This window comes from Eublepharis macularius, chromosome 3 (assembly GCF_028583425.1).
Source record: "Eublepharis macularius isolate TG4126 chromosome 3, MPM_Emac_v1.0, whole genome shotgun sequence".
In the NCBI taxonomy this organism is placed as follows: domain Eukaryota; kingdom Metazoa; phylum Chordata; class Lepidosauria; order Squamata; family Eublepharidae; genus Eublepharis; species Eublepharis macularius.
The window spans coordinates 24,199,050-24,220,946 of record NC_072792.1 but is presented as its reverse complement, the minus strand read 5'-3'; the positions used below and the strand labels follow the sequence as shown (position 1 = coordinate 24,220,946).

Sequence of the window (21,897 nt, the reverse complement as noted above, 5' to 3'; positions counted from 1 at the left end):
TGGACGGGCTCCTGTTGGGCTGTCAAACACAAACCCCAGAGCAGCTTCTTCTTCTTTAATCTAGAGCAACATCTCGTAATTATATACTTCCAATGCACACAAAATTATAAAGTATTTCTGGGCATCAAAAGGACTTCTTCCCTTCATCTGCAGTAGAGAGGAAGTTTGGGGTGATTATTTTTAAAGTCAGAGAGGATATTTGGTGAGAAAGAGACCAGCAATACCGCATTCAGTACAGGCAGCACCCGCCCCAAACAACTCCATCGTCGACTTAGCTCATAGCTGGGCAAAGCCTGTTTATCTTTTCTGAAAAAATGGTTATCTTCTTGACTTGCTTACTGTTCCTTTACTTACAAATATCATGAATACCCACAATCACTCCGAATCTATCTGTGATTCATTTCACATACTAAAGGATTTGCCCCAAGTGTACCCTCAGTAACAAAATGCAGCCACCGAATCAGGGATCCCTAACAAAGATACCTGTACACAATATCCAGTTGTGTTTCATTCATATTTTATGTGTACACTTAAAATAACTTTTTGTGTACTCTTAAAAACGTGATATTTGAAGTATTTTTTTAAAAAAATAAACACAAATAAGTGTCATATCCATTCTTACAGTTTAATATCGTTTATGATGACTGCTGCAGCTGTATTGTGTGGAGGACAGGATTGCCTACAAAAAGAAACAGAAGCATTGATTTACACACTGAACACATGAATATATTTCAGAAGAAATGCAAAGGATTATGAAATATTGTGCATATGTGTTCTTTAGACACACCCCAAGGCCATCAGAGGGAGGGAAGGCAGCAGCCGGGGACTTTCCATCCAAGAACTCAGCCCCTGATGAGAACCTCCTCCCGCAGTGCCATTTTGCATTGCATTTTAATTGATATTTGCATTGTATTTCATTTGCTGTTAACCACTTTGGGAGCCACTGTTGCATTCAAAAGCACGATAAAAATACAATAAACCATAAGCCTATATGGTCATACATAATACTTAGCAATTTGCATAGATAACACTTTAAGGTGTTGAAGGAACTTTATTATATCAGCAATTCTTTCAGCAGCCTTGTAAGTAATGCATCCCTACAATACAGAAGGGCTGAAGCTATAATGCTTTCATACATGTTAGAAAATACACTTTCAATGCACTTTTGCAGTTGTATCCAAGTTGCAAATGATTGCTAAAATGCATTAAAAGTGCATTATCTGACATGTATGGAAGCAAGAGATATTAGTTTAAATAAAATGGCAAAGAGTCCAGTAGCACCTTGAAGACTAACCAACTTTACTGTATCATAAGCTTTTGAGAACCACAGTTCTCTTTGTCAGACTAACACGGCTAACTCCTCTGGATCTGTGACCCTAGTTTGAATAAAGTCATCCAGTTCATGTTAGAGGCAAAAATCTGAAGTGGGAACTTTCTAGTTTACATCTTGGCTCATTAGACTCATGGCTACCAACCTTTCCAGACTCAGTGCCACCTTTAACCCCCAGGTAGCATCGGGTACCCCTCCTGAGAGCCAAACTACAAGTGACGCCAAAAGATAAGGCTGTTCCCGATTTCAGTCACTAAATAGAGGTGGTCAAAGGACCATTGGGAAGAAAGATTCTGCAATACTATAGTGCAACAGTGTATAACCCTTTTCAAGTGATTTTAACAATAATGCATAATTACATCATATTACATATCATTTTTCAACATTTTTATCATTCATTATACACAAAAACAAAAGTCCTCTGCTAGAGGACCTGAGGGTGTGACGGCAATGCAACAGAAAAAGTCTTTGACTCAAAATAACGTATCTTCTTTAACTTTTTTTCTTTTTTTTATTTTTTCAGAAGCCAAGATGGAAAGGTACGTGGCTGGTCCAGAGATGAAAGTTGGAAAGCCCAGCAGTGGCCGGAACTAAGACCGGCAGATTTTCTTATAGTTCTTCGTCCATAAGGACTTCCTCAGGGGCAACCAGCTATATCTACATTTCAAAAAATAAATGCCATACAATATAAACCACTCCTGGCTTTGCGTGTATTCCTTTACTGTAAACTTAGAGCCAAGCTACAAGTGATGCCTGGCACAGGTTGGACACTTGTCAGCTTCCCTCAAGCTTTGATGGGAAATGTAGGCAGTTTGGTGGAATGTTGGACAAGTGACAGTTGCAAAGTCAAGCTGCAGGACCAGGATGCCTACATTTCCCATCAAAACTTGAGGGAAGCTGACAAGTGTCCAACCTGTGCCAGGCGTCACGTGTAGCTTGGCTCTAAGTTATAAGTGTGTGACATCACAGTCATGTGACAAGAAGAGGATGAACCAGTCTCTCTGCACCTGTCTATGCAAAAAAGGAAACTTTTCCACTACTGAATGATGCCTTGCTGTCTCAGGGCTACTCTCAGAACATGCAAAAAGGTATGAGGCACCCCTTGCTCTCTATAGACAGGCCTTAGCAGCAGCTCATTCCAAAAAGTACAAAAAAAGCATTTATGGGAGGGCTGATGGCTCAGCAGATGGGGCCCTGAAACCCACCTGAGGGTCTTGACCCATTGGTCGGAGACCATTGCTTTAGACATTCTCCTACGCTAATTGTACAGCACTTATATATGGTTACACGGTTACATACACCCCACTCCTTTGGACAAATCAGGGGAGTAATTTGAAATTTAAATACAGGTTGTTTTATAAGCTGAGTTTTTATACTCCATGCTACAAAAAAAGGTTGAGGATGCAAAACGTGTAATTTATTTATACTAGGAAAAGCTCACGGCATTGGCAAAGTTTCTCAGCCACTACTTGCCAGTGCAGAAGTCTTCTTGAAAATCATTCCAACGTCTTAAAACCCAGCATCACTATTTCATTGATTAGATTAGCCCTGAGGAAAGCACAGGGACTGCTAGGGTTTCAGGATACATTTTTTAAAAAAATCCAGTGTGAATTACATACAATCAACATGTCCAAAGACTCACGTGGGGGAGCATAGCCCTCATGTTGTTGGATGTGGGGAAAACAATTCTCCCTGAAGCCTTATTTGGACGTTTTATGTGACAAGTTCACTGAAAACCTTTTGTTTGTATATTGCTATTCCTTTAATTAAATAATGACATAGATACCTATATCTGAAACACACATGTAGCATTACGAATGCACTTTAAAATCTGTATTCATTAAGTCTCAAAAACCATTGGGAAGAAAGATTTATTACCGGAGGGGTAGCCCTGTTAGTCTACTGCAGCAAAATCAAAGAAGAGACCAGTAGCACTTTAAAGACTAACAAGATTGATTCCCATATAAGCTTCCATGAATCAGGGCTCACCACATCTCAGGTTTAATTTGCATCTGAAGAAGTGAGCTTTGACTCACTAAAATGTATGCTGGAATTACACTGTAATCCTAAACAGGTACACCCTTCTAAAGCCATTGATTCAATGGGCTTAGAAGGCTATTTAAGGCTGCACTAGGGACACATGCTAAAAAGAATCAATATTTTTTGGATTCAGGTTTCCAGGATACCATATATATTAGGTATTCTCAATATTCAGGACCAAAAATACCAATATAGGATTCGGATTCAGGTTTTATTTCAAGCAAATGACACCAGAAGTGAAGCAAATCTAGTCCTGCCTCTTCACTAAAGCTCCTCAAAGTTTCAAGACTATTGGGTCAAAGGGTCCAGTTCTATGGGTTCCTGAAATGGCCACTCTCTATTATTTCCTGGGGGGGGGGACATTATCCAATCCTTCCTCAAGGTCAAAGACATGATCCTAAATAAGAGCCTAAGCCTAACACACAAGAACAACCACACTGGTCGAGCCTTCCACTGAGAGCAGAACCAACAAAGCCTAACAGAACAAGTGTCAAACCAGAGAATCTCAGCAGAACCAATGCCAAACCAGACACTCCCAACAGATCAAAACTGAAGCAAGGGGCATTGTTACAAGCCCAACAGAACCAGTGTCACTCACAGATGCCAGGCAGAGCCCAGGGTCAATGCAAGCCCAACAGAATCAAACCAGAGAATCTCATCACCTGAACTGGCAAGCCAAGTACTACCAAGGCAGCCAGCCAGACCTGGCAGTGGCATCTGGCAAGCAAGCAACACTGACACAGACACACATACAGAAATGCTGCCTCCCTACAAGGAAGGGGGAAGCAAGCTGCTGCCATCTTTAAAATGTGACTCCCAGATATTCCTGAATATGTATCAAATAAAATGTTCACCCACCCACACTGAAAAGTCATGACTCAGATTTGTTGTTAAAACAAAAGGAAAACACAGGATTACTTCACCTCACACCTCTACTCACAGCAACTAACATTTCAGCGTTTACTTTCAAGGTTATGTGACTCAGATTCACCCCAAGCAGAAGCATTTGGGTAAGTAAAATCGCCATTTGCAAGCAATCCTGCCCGTTTGGAGCTGAAATGTCTTGAATAGCAGCATTAGATGATTCTCCCAAAAGCTTGAAGATTTTCTGCCAATCACATTAGACGGTCCGGTCTATTGGTCTGATGATTCATAGTGGTCTAGCTATTTGTGAGACTGAACTTCTGCTCTACAGGGTCTTGGGTAGAGAAGAATTTTTCCTTAGAATGACTGAGAGCTAAGCTACGAGAGACGAATTACATGAGTTCGCACACGTGAAGGGAGTTGCAGTGTTCGCTGGGAAGCTGAGTTTTAAAAGAGATCGGAAGGCTTTGTCAATTTCTCCTCTCTACAGAGCCAAGGGGAGATCAGAGGGTTTGTTAATTTCCTCTTTGCCTCCTAGAAGGGGAGGTGAAACTGACAGAGCCTTCAGGAGGCAAAGAGGAAATTAACAAACCCTCTGAGGAAGGATCTCTCTGGGCTCTGTAGAGAGGGGAAATTGACAAAGCCTTCCGATCTCTTAAAACTCAGCTTCCTGACTAACATTGCAACTCTCTTCAAGTGCGTGTCCTCAGGTAATTTGTCTCTTGTAGCTTAGCTCTAACTGGGATCTTTTGAGACTGGTGAGGACTGAATCTGGAACCTTCTGCAGGCAACAAGTGTGAGCTTTCCTGTCCTTTGCTGAAGGACATACAGACACTGGCAATTTTACAATAGCATTCAAATGGGATAAAAAAGATTGGGAGAGAAAGAAAAGTAGCTCAGCCTTTGAAGTCACTGAAGAGTTCTTTCTTTGAACCACTCTAACCTTTCCATAAGTCAATCTGCATGGCTTTAAAAAGCATTATCTACAAGAAAGCTCATCACAAGCTTCTGTCATGGCCCTGTCTCTCTCCACAGCCTTTTTTAGTGTTTCTTTTTAAAGAAAACATTGTGATACAGCGCCTGATTTCAGATTAGCAGAAACAAGAATTTACTGTCACGGGATTGTAGAAAACATTTGTGCATCTCTCTGAAGTACAGTTCCTCTTACTACTGTAATAAAAATAATAATTAAACTGGTTTAATTGGTAGATTAATCTATTAAAATATAATCAGGGGGATTAAAAGAGCTGAGAGGTAAGAGTTTGTTGATTTTGGAGTATTAATACAACAGAGAATTAAACAGTGCCATAGGTAAAGGTAAAGGTAGTCCCTTGTGCAAGCACCGAGTCATTACTGACCCATGGGGGGATGATGCATCACAACGTTTTCTTGGCAGACTTTTTTATGGGGTGGTTTGCCATTGCCTTCCCCAGTCATTTACACTTCACCCCCAGGAAACTGGGTACTCATTTTACCAGCCCCAGAAGGATGGAAGGCTGAGTCAACCTTAAGCCAGCTACCTGAACCCGGCTTCCGCCAGGATCAAACTCAGGTCATGAGCAAAACAGAAATCCAGGGGCAGCTTAAAGACTGACAACATTTATACCAGAACAAGCTTTTGCGAGTCAATGCTGGGACTCAATCCAGAGGAGTTAGCTGTGTTAGCCTGTAGTAGCAAAATCGAAAAGAGTCCAGTAGCACCTTTAAGACTAACCAACTTTGCTGTAGCATAAGCTTTCGAGAATCACAGTTCTCTTCATCAGATGCAAGGGACTGCCAGTCGATGCTGGGACTGCCAGCCTCCAGGTGGGGAATTACAGCTGATCTGCAATCTACAGAGGTCAGTTCTAGAGATGCCAGCCTCCAGGTGGTGGCTGGAGATCTCCCAGAATTACAACTGATCTCCGGGCCCTAGAGGTCAGTTCCCATGGAGAAAATGGCTGCTTTGGAGGGTGGACTCTATGGTATTCTACCATGCTGAGGTCCCTTCCCTCCCCAAACCCCTCCCTCTCCAGGCTCCATCCCCAAAATCTCCGGGAATTTTCCAACCTGGAACTGGCAACCTTAGTCAGCTCCCGTGAAGAAAATGGCAGCTTTGGAGAGTGTCTCTACTGCAAGACATCCCTGTGATCTCCCTCCCCTCTCCAAACTCCACCCTCCTCAGACCTTGTCTCCAAATCTCCAGGAATTTCCCAACCTGGAGTCGGCACTTCTTCCAGTGCTCTCTAATTTACACCTGACTCTCTGACTCACAAAAGCTCGTGCAGGAATTAATGTTATTAGTCTTTAAGGCGCCACTGGATGTTGGTTTTACTTCGTCTTCGTTTACTAAATTATAAGTTATCTTGCCACCCTCTTCAGCATCGCAAAAACGCACCTACATTCAATTTTTGGCATGATGGTTTTTTTTTAATTGGTTGACAGTCCTAATAGTAAGTATTTAAATGCTACGCCCCTCAATCATTAACTTTATTGCCCATCCAAGAGTGTTGCATTGCAGTTGTAAGCAAGTTACACCCTCCTAAGTTCATTGAAGTCAATGGATTTAGAAGGGTGTAACTTTTCTTAGGACTGTTTGTGTGCTGGCGTGAGACTTCCACTTATTTTTATTGCCAATTGTCTGACTCAATGCAAAATAAAAATATTGGGCACTGTCCAGCCAAAATCAAACATATTGGGATTTTAATTAACACTTGCTGAAATCAATATGACTGTGGCTGAACTGCAGGTAACATTTGTTGTTTACACACTTTTACATTTTTACCTCACAACATTCATATCATGCAGGTGCTCCTGTTGTGATTTACAAACTTGCAAAAAAAAATACCCTGATTCTTCAAGCCTGGATCAAAAATTAGAACAGTTGTTCTGTATTTGTTGGTCAGAGATGAAGCCACAAGATTTCAAACAGTGGAACAGAAGTTGTTAAAGTAACCTGAGCCCAAATTGTTTCCAAGCAACCTGAGCACAAACTGTTTTCAAGCATTTGACATTTTAGAATCCAACATAAACTTTGGTAAAAAAAATTATAGTCCTTACCTTTTATTCTGTTCCATATAGTCAGCGGTGGGCTTCTGGCCTGGGACTGGGGGAGGCATCCATGATTGCCTGTTAAGAATTAATGGACAATTGCTTGTTTTGCAATGCCTTTCATATTTGGAAGAACAAAATCTAAGACATTTTGCAGCCTGCGGATCAATTTAAGTCCCACTTAAACTCTCCCATTAATGTGACTTAAAAGTGTTTAACATTTGCCGGATCGCACCGATTTTGGTTTTTTATTTAAACATGATTCAAGTCTTGACATCAGGTACTTCAGCTGTTTTCCCCTCCCAATTAAAAAAAATATTCAGAGAGTAAATATCATTCTAAGGCCACTAGTAGATCTACCTCAGGACTAAAGCTGCCAGTTCTCCCCAAAGGAGAGAAAACCTCACAACTATTGTTGAGGGTTTTGGTTTTTTAAAACCTATTGTTGTTTGTTTGTTTGTTTGTTTGTTTGTTTGTTTGTTTGTTTGTTTGTTTGTTTGTTTGTTTGTTTGTTTGTTTGTTTGTTTGTTTGTTTGTTTGTTTGTTTGTTTGTTTGTTTGTTTGTTTGTTTGTTTGTTTTTAACCCGCCCTCCCCGCAAGTGGGTTCAGGGCGAGGTACAACATGGATTAAAATACAGCTTAAAATCAATGATAAAAACAGATAAAATACAGATAAAAACAGTATTATGATTTCAGAGAGAATCAGATGGTTGAATCCAATGTCATCTCTCAAGATGCAGCGCTTGCCAAGGGGGATTTTCTCACTCCCCCTTCCCCACTGCAGCCCACTAATTCCTCCCCAATAATATTCCTGGGATCCTCAGGATGGGAATAAAGAGGAAAGGGGTTGGGTCTAAAGTTGGACTAGGAAACTGACAGAAATTGCCACCCTTATAAAAGGGACCTTCAGTCTTTGGAACTGTGCAGCGCAGGGCCACAAATACAATCTCTGACATCTCCCGTTTAAGAATTTCAGGATGGGGAGGCTGGGAAGAGCCATTGCCTGAGGTAGCAGAGGTTTCAGGGATTCTCTCGAGTTTTATCGTAACACTGGAGATCTCTGCAGATTCCACAACATGCAATTCTGTACGCCCAGAGGGGGGAAAAAATCCTCTTTAAACCTACAAAAGGTGAACCATGCCACATGTATTGCATGAAAACAAAAACACCCGGAGGCGAACACATTTTTATGATAGCATGAACTTCTCATTCCAGAGCTCGTTTGGTCAGAAGCCTGGTGGCTTCCTGCATTTGAAGCCCACAAAAAAGTTTTTTGCTGCAATGGATTAAAACCAAGATAGTGTGCTGCTAACCCAAATTATTTTAAGCATTAATAAGGGCCCCCCACCCCACCAAGACTTTGGGAGGCCCTTTTGCCCCTTCTGTATAAGGAGAAATTCTTCTGCACCACTTAATATTTGGTCTCACTGGCTCAGCTTCAGTACAAAAACATTTATGTTCACTTATACACCGTGTCTTTTCCACAGCAGAAAGACTGAAGAAGTCTTTAAATACCTTTTCTTCTTCACAGGAGATGTGGCACTGTCCATGTTCCCAGATACGACAAGTTCTTTGCTAAGAGAATAGCACAGTGGAGTGCTTTCAGACGGAATTTAAGATCACAGAACGATAATAACATTGCCTCCGACAAGATTAGCCCCTCCTTTACCTTCCTAGTTGGGTTTTTCGAATAGATATTAAATGTTCTTCATTTTATTATAATACTGCCAAATTTAACATTGTTGGACTCGTATCCCACACCCATATATTAATTCTGCAGCTGGCTGATTATTTGTTAATAACAATAGTGATAATAACTGTTACTATTAAAGCAACTTAAATAGTCTCTCGAAGAATAAAATATGTTCTTCAAATCTACTGAGGAAGACCATCCTGATGGCTAAGCTGCACAAAGAGCTTCTAAATATCATGAACCAAATGCTCTCTTTGGCGGAATCCCTCACTGACTACAGCCTGCATGCCGGCTTTTGATCTGCAGAATAAATATCAGTAGCAATGCCAAATATGACCAATTTGAACTTCAGGAACTGTGCATCGGTAATGGGGTAGAGGAAGGCTGTGCTATCTTACTGACCCAAGACAGGTACATCTGTACTCGCAAGCTCTACTTGCTATAAATATTAATCAAGGCACAAGTCATCCACCAGCGTATATGTAGTTGCGTAGGATTTAACAGGGTTCTTGGTCTTTTCTCCCTACCTCTTGGAGTGTGCATGTCGCAGCATACTAAGCTGTTACCAGCAGCTGATGCATTCATTTCATATCTCCATCAAGACCCTTCTTAACTGGGTGTACACTGATGGCGGGAATGGGCTGCGTCGAGGCCTATGCAGATCCCTCTGCATCCCCATGAAGAGACGAATCATGCTATGAGTGAGCTAAACATTTTTTTAAAGCATAGATTACTTACGTAATATTTATATCTATTTGCAGGGCCTTTTTTCTGGGAAAAGAGGTGGTGGAACTCAGGACCGCACAATGACGTCACTTTGGTTCAGCTGGAACAAGGGGGGAGTTTTTTAAAGTTTAAATTGCTCTTGGCGAAAATGGTCACATGGCCGGTGGCCCCGCCTCCTGATCTCAAGGCAGAGGGGAGTTTAGATTGCCCTCCATGCCACTTGGCATGGAGGTCAATCTAAACTCCCCTCTGTCTGGAGATCAGGGGGCGGGGCCACTGGCCATGTGACCATTTTCAAGAGGTCCCAGAACTTCGTTCCACCACGTTCCCGCTGAAAAAAGCCCTGTCTATTTGTAGTGAAAGGTTGCTTGCAGCTCTATTAGCTGCAATTAGATGATCCAAGAGATGCTATAGTTCTTATTCAAAGTAAGTAATGCCAAATTCAAGAGTTATTGCTTTCATACTAGGCTTGGTTCAAACTTGCCAATCCCTCACTGAGGTCTGTTTCTCATGTTATTGCACAGCACTGGTTCCACCCCCCTGGCTAGCTTCCGGACCATATCAATAATACCTGAACGTTCTTCATCCAGAAGGGTGACTACAACATGTGGTACTTCCATTAAAAGCAACAATGGCCGCCATGAAGGAGAGATGGTTACACAGGAAGTACCCAGTGACTATATAGGCCAAAACCTGGTGAAGTTGTTTAAGTCAAAGTCTCTGAAGCCATGCTCGTACATACCCATTATTTTGTCTGCTATCCAAGGTGGGAAGCTTATTGGTTTTGTCCACATTATTCCTGTCAGAAATTCTAAATAAAAAGAAGTAGCAACATTAAGTTTTTACTGAAAAATAGAAACTATCTTTAAAAAAATGCCTGAATTAAAATGTCAACTTCAAATATTTCCTAGCAAAGCAGAAAAAGCTTGCCGTAACTGCAGCACGCTATTTACAGTGATAATGAGAATGGACTAGAATAATAGCTGACTCGATGCAATGTTATTGCTTATTTGTTTGAAAACATTTGCTAGCCTTTCTGAGTTATTCTAATTAAGTTTTTTATATTAAAAAACAATGAATAATTCAATGTCCCAGTATCATTATACACTTCTCTCTAAGCAAGCCTTGTGTGATAGGAAGCCATATCAAATACTTTTGACAAGTCCTTTAATGAAGATTTAAATTTCCTTTGCAATCAAAGCAATCCCTCATTGCTCCATATGGGATATAATTTCCCCCCGCAGTGATGTCTGGAGTTCAATATGATCTGAAGAGGCCCTTCACATATGATTCTTTGTGGAACACTGTTGAGGAGTTTATGGCCGTAACATCAAACCAAGGTATCTGGAGTCCCTGTGCTCAACATTGATTTCATTAAGCCATTAGATTTACATTAAAGAAAAGGCACATGCCCTTTCCTGGCCTTTATAGATTTTATATCACTGTTGAAAAACCTTTTCCTGACTTCCATTGAAATGGCTCAGTTATCAAGTTCCTGGTGTCATGGTATTGTAGGTGATTTACAATTAAAAATAACTGTCTGCAGTACAATACACACACAACTAGGTATGCCAGGGATTCTTTCGGTTGCCCACCAGCACCTCAAAGGCTGCAGGAGAAAAATAAGGGGTCACGGCGTAGTGCACCAGCAGTGAACTGGCACATGACATCACATGACACATGACATCACTTTCTGCCATTTCTTCCCCAACCTAGGCCTGAAATCAAACTGAAATGAGTCCTGCAGGGTCGTCATTCAGAAAACCTTGAAGTTGCTCTGCCACCATCTTACTCAAAAACACAATGCAGAGCATTACAAAATATATTTGTAAGGCATTTATTATTCACATCTCTGTCGTACCCATTCTCCAGGGAGCTCAGTACTTCACACATGGGTTTATTCCATTATATCATCAAAACACCACTGCAGAGTAAGTTACGGTTCAACCCAGGGCTTTTTTTCTGGGAAAAGAGGTGGTGGAACTCAGTGGGTTGCCCTAGGAGAAAATGGTCGCATGTCTGGTGGCCCTGCCCCCTGATCTCCAGACAGAGGGGAGTTTAGATTGCCCTCCGTACCGCCAAGCGGCGCAGAGGGCACTCTAAACTCCCCTCTGTCTGGAGATCAGGGGGCTGGGCCACCAGCCACGTGACCATTTTCAAGAGGTTCCGGGACTCCGTTCCACCGCATTCCAGCTCAAAAAAAGCCCTGGTTCAATCAAAGCAGAGTTACACCCTTTCAAGTCCATTGGGCTTATCGGGATGTAATTCTATTGCACTGCTACGATGAGACACAATAATTTACCCTACAGTCATCTAGGGAGCTTCATGAATGAATGCAGATTGAACTTCAGGTCTAACCTGTCAAAATGAAAACTGCTGTACCGTATCGGGCATCCTCACACCACAAGTATACAGTGTGAATGAAATAACAAGCATAGCCTTTTTTTAGCCATCCAAGAGCACCATTACATTCAATCAAGATAATGCAGACCACCAAATGCAAGGCAATAAAGCAGTGCCTGTAAGTCCAATACCTATCTAAAGTAGTATCCGATCTATACCGGCTAAGCAAAGCTTTCTGATCTTCCTTTTCACCAGCATTCCTGTCATTAAGAAAGATTAGTTAATTATCATAACAGAGGGATTTTAAAGACATTAAAGATGACTTTCAACCGCCACAATAAACAAATGAATCTGCCAGCTGATTGACCTCTGATATGTTGATTTTAATGAATATATTAAAATAGTACACTATCTTAGTTGAGGTGATTGTTTGAGGATATTTAATAAATGTTATAGCTTTTCTTGACTAAGTATTATGAATAAATGACTAATTGGAAACTGTCTTCACACTTCCACAAAATCATCAAATTTGCACACAGTCATATCCTGGTTGTCCAAGCCATCTTAACCGATTTGAATGTGCACACATTTAAGCATGATGATAGATCCCTAATGCAAATACAATATTTTATTTTTGAGTTTTCATTGTATTATTGGCAGCTTAATAACCAGTAAAATAAAGTATAACCAATAACCACAACAAGAGATAGACAAAACTCAAAATAAACCATGCTCCCTAAATTGATAACATAAATAAAATGCCTTGTGAAATACAGATGCTGCACATCTCTTTCCAAGGAGTATTAGTGTCCTCTTAATTCTTCAGGTAGGGTGCAGTGACTGAAAAAGTGCACACATGGGCAGGGACAGATTGAACAACTCTAGGGGGAAGTGAATTAAGCAGAAGCTAACTGAATCATACATTTACATTGGAAGAGGAAATTCTTCAGATATGGAGGGCTCAGGTCCTATAAGACTTGGAAACTCAAAAGCAGCACCTTATTTAATTATTTGTTGGATTTTTATCCCGCCCTCCCTGCAAGCGGGCTCAGAGGGGTCACATCATAAAACCACAATTCAAAAAATATATATACAATAAATAAAATAAATTACAGTTTAAAATCATAAAACAGTAAATGGAATTTGGAAATCCACGAAGATGTTCCAAGTGAGGCATAATATGTTCAACAGAATGTTCTAATAAGATAATCAACAGTGTCAAATGCAAGAGATTCAATAGGATCAAGAGAGATACACTACCCTTTCCCGGATATAAATGGCGATTGTACACCAGAACAGCCAAAGTTATTTCCATCCCAAAAGAGCGCCAGGAAGACGCTGTCCTTGCGGGAGCTTTGTGTGACATACTGGAGCCGGTAAGACGTGTGAAAACTGCCTTAGGGCCAAGCTACACATGACGAATGACACTTGAACGGCAAGTGTATTTCTCCCTGTTCACTTGCCCTCCACTAAATCCACTTGCCGTTCAAGTGTCATTCGTCATGTGTAGCTTGGCCCTCAGTTTCTCAGCTCCCCTCAAAGAGCAGTATGTGGTGCAGGCCTAATATTAGCCTGCAATGTAGAACTAGGCCATGAATACGTCTATTAGATTTTGCGGCTATGTCTTAATAGGCTCACCAAGTACTACTTTGAAGTCAAACAGAAAAATCTGCATAAAACCAAACTCCTGAATTCATTCAGGCAGCTTGCTGAACAATGGCATAGTGGTCATTGGGGTACTTTACTAGGGTTTCAGTTGAGTGACAGACTGAATGAGGGTAAATAATATAAACGCCAAACAGACAACATATGGGCACTGATGGCTGGATGAGCAAGTGAAACAAGCGTTCAGCCAGAACTCGAGGAGCAGATTCACAGCTGAGGGATTCTTCTGGAACAAGGCTGGATGTCCAAGAGGTGGGAGTGGCTAGAAGTGTCAGTAATGCCCTTTCCTGGTTAAAAAGATCCGGCCAGTGCCATTGGTACTTTTACAGCATCCAGGCAACACGTGTCTAACATGTTCTTTATTTGCCTAATTTGAGGACTGTTTGAAAAGTACAACTGATATATAATGTGGAAAGCAAGAATGCTATCTAGATGGAACAATTTACTCCAATTTTGTAACATCTTCACTGGCTGCCAGAGCCCAGTACAAATTGCTGCGTTTGACCTTTGAAGGCCTGCAAGTTCTGAGGCCAGGGCACCTCTGATGGAGAAAGCAATATTTGGTGTGCAAAAGAAGAGAGGAAGACCCTGCCGAGGGCAGGAAAGGGTAGTTAGAAAGCAATGTAAGGTAAGCACCTTGTAAGTTGTTTCCTTGTGGTGTTTTTTGCATGCACACTTCTATCGGGTTTTCTGGCTATTTGATCCACAAGGATCGGATCTGCTTTGAGATTCTGTAATTCTGCACTTACTGATGTGGTGTGTTTATTCTGTCTGCACTTGAAAAACTCCATATTTCTGCTGTGGGCTTTTTTGGGGTCAGTTCATAGGCTGAGGACTTGTCAGATGATCAGCTAAGGACACATCCGTTTCAGCAACTGATGAGCTCAAGACTCCTCAGTTTCCTCACTTGATGGGCTGAGGAAACTTGCAAGGCTTTTTAAAAATGCACCAAGGTTGCAACGTTGCAACGCTGTTGTTTACAAAAATAATTTTAAAAGGATTTACTTCTTAATGCAGAGGTTAGCGTGCACACACAACACACTTTTTAGTTTCTTTGTTTTTAACCAGCTAAAGTGTTACTATACCTGTGCAAGCTGTCTTGTGACTTGTACTGGTTAAGGACAGCTCTTCCATAGTTTTCATCAACACTGCATTAGAAGACACATATGACTTCATCATCATCAATACCATCGTCATCATCATCTACATCGTGTTTATACACTACAACCATGGCTCTGATTGCATGTTTCTACTCTAAAACCCCAAGAAGTGAGAAGAGATGGAACAAAAGGGGGAAAGGAGGGGGAAAAGCTAGAGTGGAAAATATTCAAGGAATAAAACTTTCATGTCGTTTTGAAAACAAAAAGAAAGAAATTTATTCCTCTAATATGTTTTTCTCATCTATTCTAAATTCATTGCAGTATATTAAAGCATTGGGCAGATGTTTACATACTGGTCTCCCAAAGGGCACTTTTGCACATTTTATGAGTACATATGGAGCCTCTCGTGGGGTGTGAAATGCTGTAATGCTTTTGGTGCGCACACTGGACCTTAAAACACGAGACAATACACTCTGACTTTATAGGACCAATAATTTGGCTTCTTGGAAGCTGGAATTCTGCAGCTGCATTTCAGTTTTGTTGGCCTTATAATTGTTAATGTACAACAAACAGATGCCAACGCACAACAGATTATGTTATTAAGGCTGTTAATATGGAAGTACTCCGTTCCAACATGTGCAGTATGCCTTGTGTACTTGAGCCCTGAAGGGTTTCGTCAAAGTTTTTCCATAGTTCAACAATGCCTCTGGCACATTATTTGTCCGTGACAGGAGACCACATGATGTAAACCCTATGAGCTCCATGTTGGAAGAAAGGTGATATGTGGGTGTACAAATAACAATATTTGATATCTCCATTTCCCTCTTTATGGCTATTATAATCTGTAATATTAAAACAGACGGGGAACCACTTGCATCTTGAGAGATCCAGAATGGAATTCCTCAGTGTTGAAGATTCTGGGTAGGAATCCCAGGTTCTTCAGTGGGGATGGGGGATCCCCCGCTCCAATCCTCAGCCCCCTGCCACCACTCACCTGGCTGGGGGGGGCAGAGGAACAGGCCTCCCAGGCGCACTTCTGGGGCAGCACAATGACCTCACTCTGCGCTTTGCAGTGGACTGATTTGGGCCCCAAATGGGCCGAATTGGTCCTATTTGGGGCCCAAATCATCCCGCTGCAAAGCACACACACAGTCCCATGCCATCACCTAGGCAAGGGAGCATGTGCACGCTTTGAGCACATGAGGAACACTATCAGGGTAGCACGAAGATAAGCACTGGGTTCCCTCCTCCTGCCAGGAGGATAAGGGGACCTGGCAACCCTAATTCTGGGGGGGGGGGTGTTCACACACTCTCAGTTCACATGGGCTAGGCCTGATGGGCCTCATAGTCACAATGCATGAACACAAGCTAAGAAGAATGCTCCCCTATGACCATACATTGTAAGGAAAGATCAGTTATTAAGGTATGCCTTTTTGGTAGGCCTATCTTCACTTATCTTCTCATTGAGGAACCCTTAATAAGTTTCCGAAGAAATCTTTCTGGAAGAACTATTACGAGAAACAGATTGGGTATCACAGAAGCTTCCTGGGTATGAGAGAATGAACAGATGCCTGCCAGATCTACATTTTCTTTATACTTTTTTACAAGCAATCTGCCATCTGCAGTGAAATCCTGTGGTCTGCATGTCTTGCAAAATACTTCACATTGCAAGCTCTCTCTGAAGCAATGTTGAACATCCAATTGCTCGAGTTATCTGTGGCTAATTTAAACCTTTTCCTGCAGTACTTTGATCTCTTTTGATCTTCAGTGCATTCTCCTGGGAGAACTCCCATTAATATTACACACAAAAGTGTGCATGAGCACACATGCACATCTTGTGACCTGCCTCCCGCCCCTCTTCTGTTTGAAGCTATTGGTTTTATCAAGAGAAGCAAGCGGAAGCAGGAGCCTTTGGTTGAAGAATGAAGGTTACCCAATCACTCTACTTCCTTAATCTTTGATGCTTTATTTAATGAAGGGCTTATTGATCTAGGAACATGATTTGATCTTTGGATTCTGGATTCAAATCCCAAAGAAGCCCATATAACCAAACAAAAGAGGACTGTGTCTTTGTTAGATCAGTCTCCAAGGCTTGGTTTTTTAATGGCTATGACTCATGGTAGCTAAATGGGACAATTAATAATTGCAACCTCATTCTAGATACAACCAGTGGTGGTAGGGGGCATCTGGCTGGTAGCTTGATCTGGCAGGATTCTTCTTATGTGCTTAATGGCTTTGCTTTTAAATGATAAATGAACTGTGTCTGTGGCCATTTCTGCATGGCTTACCTTGTTCCAGAAAACAGCAAAATCGTGCACGAAATTGCGCGAGAAGACGCTGTTCTCACGCGAAAACAGCGTCTTCTTGTGAGATTTCGCGCGAGATTTCACTGTTTTCCGGAACAAGGTAAGCTGTGTGGAAACAGCCCATGTTTAATAAAATGCTGAAACAAGATTGTCCCACACCACTGTCAAGAGCCCCAGCAAAGCTGCCTGAGCAACTGCCCCATCAACTAGAAGTGCAGTGGCATATACAGGAAGTGACATCAATGTGGAGAGATCCAAGAGCATCAGATAGAGCTGCCTGTTTTAAGGAGGTACAGAGAAGTATTCAAGCCTGGACAATGCCTGGTAAGGTACTCTTTGTAGCATAGGTGCACTCAGCTATGAGGCAGCTTCCCTAAGCCCCTGGACTGGAGGTGCCCCCAACTGCTGAGCTGCCTGGCTTCCCCCTCTGCCACTATCATGGCTACATAAATAACAACGGCATGGGGCCTCTCCCAGGTAGCAGCCTGCGTGATCAGATGTAGGGCAGGGGAAAGTCCCCTGGCCACCTGCAGCTGAGCTAACTGAATCTCAAGCCACTGCCCCGAAGCCATCCCACTTGCTGCATGCAGTGATTCTAGGGCCCCATTTCTGACATTTGCTCAGGGCCCCAGAATCATGAGGAATCACTGCCCTTCCATGCCAGGCTAAAAAGAGGCAGGAGGACCAGAGATGCAGCTAAAAAGTCTTGGAGCATCCCTGGTAAAGCAAAGCAGGGAGGCTGTCTGGAAACAGAGAGCCAAACTACAAGTGACGCCTTACACAGGTTGGACACTTGTCAGCTTCTCTCAAGTTTTGATGGGAAATGTAGGCGCCCTGGTATTACAGCTTGGCTCTCCATTACAGCTGCAAGACCAGGATGCCTACATTTCCCATCAAAACTTGAGGGAAGCCGACTAGTGTCCAACCTGTGTAAGACGTCACTTGTAGTTTGGCTCAGAGATGTGAAGAAACATCCTCCATTCACAGAGTCAGCCAAAGGCAGCATGCAGCTCAGGGCCAAACTACAAGTGACGAATGACACTTGAACGACAAGTGTATTCCTCCCTGTTCACTTGCCCTCCACTTGCTCTCCACTTGATCCACTTGCTGTTCAAGTGTCATTTGTCACTTGTAGTTTGGCCCTCAGATGAGGCAGGCGTGCTCCTCTGTGGAGTTGGACCAGGGGTACCCTGTGGGCTTAATGTCCAGGGCTGGGCTGTAACCTCTAAGGCCCATGAACACGCAAAGGAGTGGCAAATGTGTTCACATTTTAATCCTGCTTTCCATTAAAAGAAGGCTTTGTGAAGAGGATGCATCTGCCAGTAGGTTTATGGAGTGAAAAACATGCCGCAAGCTCAGAAAACCTTCTTAATGTAGGACTGTACAACATGCTGAAGACAGCACACCCGCTATGCGTCATGCCCCCACCCTGGGGTTCAATAAGTTCCCTGTTTTTGCTGCCTCTGCAAGGTTCCAAAGCGAGGGGATTATTAAACAAATAAATAAGCAAAGCCCCCTCTCTCAGTAGGCCATAATTCATGGCTTCTTGGCTGGCTTTTCCTCGGTAAGTTAAAAGTTGTGCAAACTTTCCTTCAAGGGTTCACAAGGGAAACTCGGCTAATGAAATCTGCATTTGCAAGAGATTAGCCAACACAAAACGAGCCAGAAGTCTAGACTTATGGAATAAGCGAAGAACCCCATGTGATGCCGCTGACAACAATCTCCTTGGCAAAAGCCAAAATGTGTTCTTTCCTTACGTTTCCTCTTCTGGTTGCTTTTTTATCCAGCTGTTATCTTGCAAGAGTGTCCTTCGCTTGTTGACCTCATTAATAACTTGCTGTCTGCTCTTCATTGCAAGAGAAGCATTCTTGACATCTGTTAATGCAAAGACAGGAATATCGGAAGCTGCACATCAAAAACATTCAGTATGTCCATGTTCCCCTAGGCCAGCCCTGAATTCACTCGCTGCATTATTTGTGTTACACTCATACATCCTAAAAGTCCATTGCAGATGGAGCCCAGCAACCAAATGTATTGAAGTGTGCAATTCTCTCAATATTTGTGGTTGCCATACTGCCTGAACAGGACTGACACATATATTTATGTACATGCAAGTACAGCTTTGGTACAAGCAAACAAGACCCCTAAAAAAATCCATTGGTTAGTTTGTGGGTACCGAAGCTGTACGTAGACAAAAAACACACATTGCCCCTGTTTAGACAACATGGTGACTGCATGTATCAGGATGATGTACACACAGTTGAGAGGTTTCCTGTGCATATGGGTAAACCCAGCCTACTATTGGTGCTCAGCACTGCTGTCTCAGTGAGTTATACAAGTGCTGCACACAAGTGTGCAGCCACACTAATAAAAGGAGCATGGGAAATCAGAGGAAACATGGCAAAGAAGAGGGGCAATGTGAAGATGTGCTTTCACAAACAAACACAATACTTACAAGTGCCATAAGTATACATGAAGATAGAGAATCATGTAGGTCCTCAGGCACTGGCCTATCAGTGCTCTGCGATCAGTTCCCTTAACTGGAAACACTCAGCATCAAACCACAGGCTCCGAAGAGCTACAGCATTGTTCCCTAGGGAGTTTCCTTGCAACACATGGACAGCATGCCAAAATAATCATGTGCCATTGTTTCTAATAAAATCTCCATCTAAAATAGTAATTAAGTGCTCCCTTTTAACCTATGCAATTATCTTTAGTCCAGACGTGTGTACACATGCTGCAAGGAGGGTGTGGAAATTAGGAAAGCTTTTCATTTCCCTTCCAAGGGAAAAGTCACCAGGCACCACTGAAATCAGGATGGTAGCTTACTGCCTAAAGGACAAATAGCTCTTAACTCTAGCTTGCCCCCTAGGGTTACCAATACCAGAGTTCGTCATGCCTCAATGTACTAGTTAATCTCTGGGGCATTCCCATTTCATCTCTCAAATGTTTTGTATGTTCCATGAATATACTAACAGTTTAACCTATTGCTCATCTTAACACAGTGCTCATTGGTACGCAATCCCAGAATATGAATTTGGACAATCAAGACTGATCACCAACTATTTTCAAGCATCTGTTCAATACCTGACATTCCAGACCATAAATGCTTTGCCATTGCACTCTAATCAAACATAACATATTTATTTTGCAAATGTATTTTATGAGCATTAGGTATACAAATAATCTCTTTCTTGCAGGAAAAAAATCCCAAATCTTCCCAAGGCTTTTAAAAGGAAATAATAACCACATTGGAAATTAACTTAGAACGGAAGTCAGGGTGCAAGGGACAAGGGGGGGTTAACTGTTCTCTTGTGGTTTTAGCGATTGTTACTGACCTCATTATAGTATATATGCTCCTCCATAAAAAAGGATTCCCTGTGCATAGACAACTGGGAATGCGTTCAGACGTAACAATAAACTGGTATATAAACAGTGATTTCATCAAACCCCATTAGGTGTGGCCTCTAAACGAAGATGCCCGATAATCCAGAGCTTTCTGGATGTCATGTGCAGAAGTGGAAAACAACCCTAGGCTTCAGTGATGGCTACCTTAAAGTTGGCCAAGCTGATCCAACTTCATTTTGTCTAAATGGCAGATTTTATTTCACCTGCCCTCTGTGTTAGCAAAAGGCCTCCACACAAACTAGGATTTGTTCATCTGACAGTCTAACCAAAGATTGTTGCATAAACCATGATTTCTTCTGACATCTGAAAGCAGACTAGATATCAAGGATTATACCTTAACTCTTTCACTGCCATGCCAGTTTCCCAAATAAAAAATACCCTTCTTGTATATAATAGCCCAGACTATCTGGAGCTTGTCAGAGCTTGGAAGCTAAGCAGAGTTGTCCCTGGTCAATACTTGGATGGGAGACCACCAAGCAAGACTGGGTTTGTTATGCAGAGAAAGGGAATGCCAATCCGTCTCTGCTCATGTCTTGCCTCAGAACCCCATGAAGCGTTGTCATGTCCTTCGAGACCCGACAACAATTATTATTATTAATTTGGGACACTGAACTATGCCAACTCCACCTGAAGTAAAAAATTGTTACACTGAGCACTTGGAGTGCATAGCCTACAGTCCCGTTCTCCTCTCCTCCCCCAGAGGCATGAAGTTGGGAGAGGGTTCAGCTTTATCCATCTTCTCTCCCTAAGTTTGCCAATGCCAAGTTGGTAAATTCCTGGAGATTTGGGGGGTGGAGCCCGAGGAGGGTAGGGTTTGGAGAGGGAGGGGCCTCAACAGGGCTCTGATGCCAAACGGTCCACCCTCCAAAGCTGCCATTTTCTCCAGGGGAATTGATCTCTGTCATCCAGAGATCAGTTATAATTCTGAGAGATCACCAGGCCCCACCTGGAGGCCGGCAACCCTACCTCCTTTCATCGGGTTGCTCCTTTCGCTCCCCTGTATCTCTGGGTGTCGGCCCTGGGGTCAAGAGTCAGCCCGGGTTGTCCCCCTTTACCTCTGGTTGGGGAACTTAAAAAGCTCCTGGCAGCCCTGTCCTGATCCTGCACGACCATCCCGTCTCTTGGGAATTTCCCTGTGGAGATAGCATGGCTCCCCACCCTCCGCTTGCTAGAACCGGATCCCTCCAGTGCCCAATGCTGAACGAGCAGCTCAGCTAACAATGCCTCATTGGGCTAGGGGCCTGGTTCTGCCAGGACATCATAGCTCCAAGCGGCCATGCCCCAGTGTGCAGGAGCAGGGAGATTACCATTGGAGGCAGGCACCCAAGTTGACTCTGGACATACAGCCTACACACAAGTTTGCCCCCTCTGTGAGGTCAAGGGTAGATTCCA

The 21,897-nt window shown here is 42.6% G+C and overlaps 1 protein-coding gene across 5 annotated transcripts in view; it reads right to left on the bottom strand.

The window, feature by feature from the left end:
* Positions 1-21,897, bottom strand: part of SCEL (sciellin) — an 82,119-nt gene that overhangs the window by 36,083 nt on the left and 24,139 nt on the right. For 4 of the 5 annotated variants that reach the window (XM_054974300.1, XM_054974304.1, XM_054974302.1 and 1 more), the window contains exons 3-9: positions 18,855-18,972; positions 14,777-14,839; positions 12,218-12,286; positions 10,426-10,494; positions 8,780-8,839; positions 7,274-7,342; positions 623-679 (exon numbers count right to left, since the gene is read on the bottom strand). In XM_054974300.1, coding sequence (XP_054830275.1) covers positions 623-679; positions 7,274-7,342; positions 8,780-8,839; positions 10,426-10,494; positions 12,218-12,286; positions 14,777-14,839; positions 18,855-18,972 — 505 coding nt within the window. The remainder of the gene's footprint in view (positions 1-622; positions 680-7,273; positions 7,343-8,779; positions 8,840-10,425; positions 10,495-12,217; positions 12,287-14,776; positions 14,840-18,854; positions 18,973-21,897) is intronic. The other variant, XM_054974305.1, reaches the window with a different exon arrangement.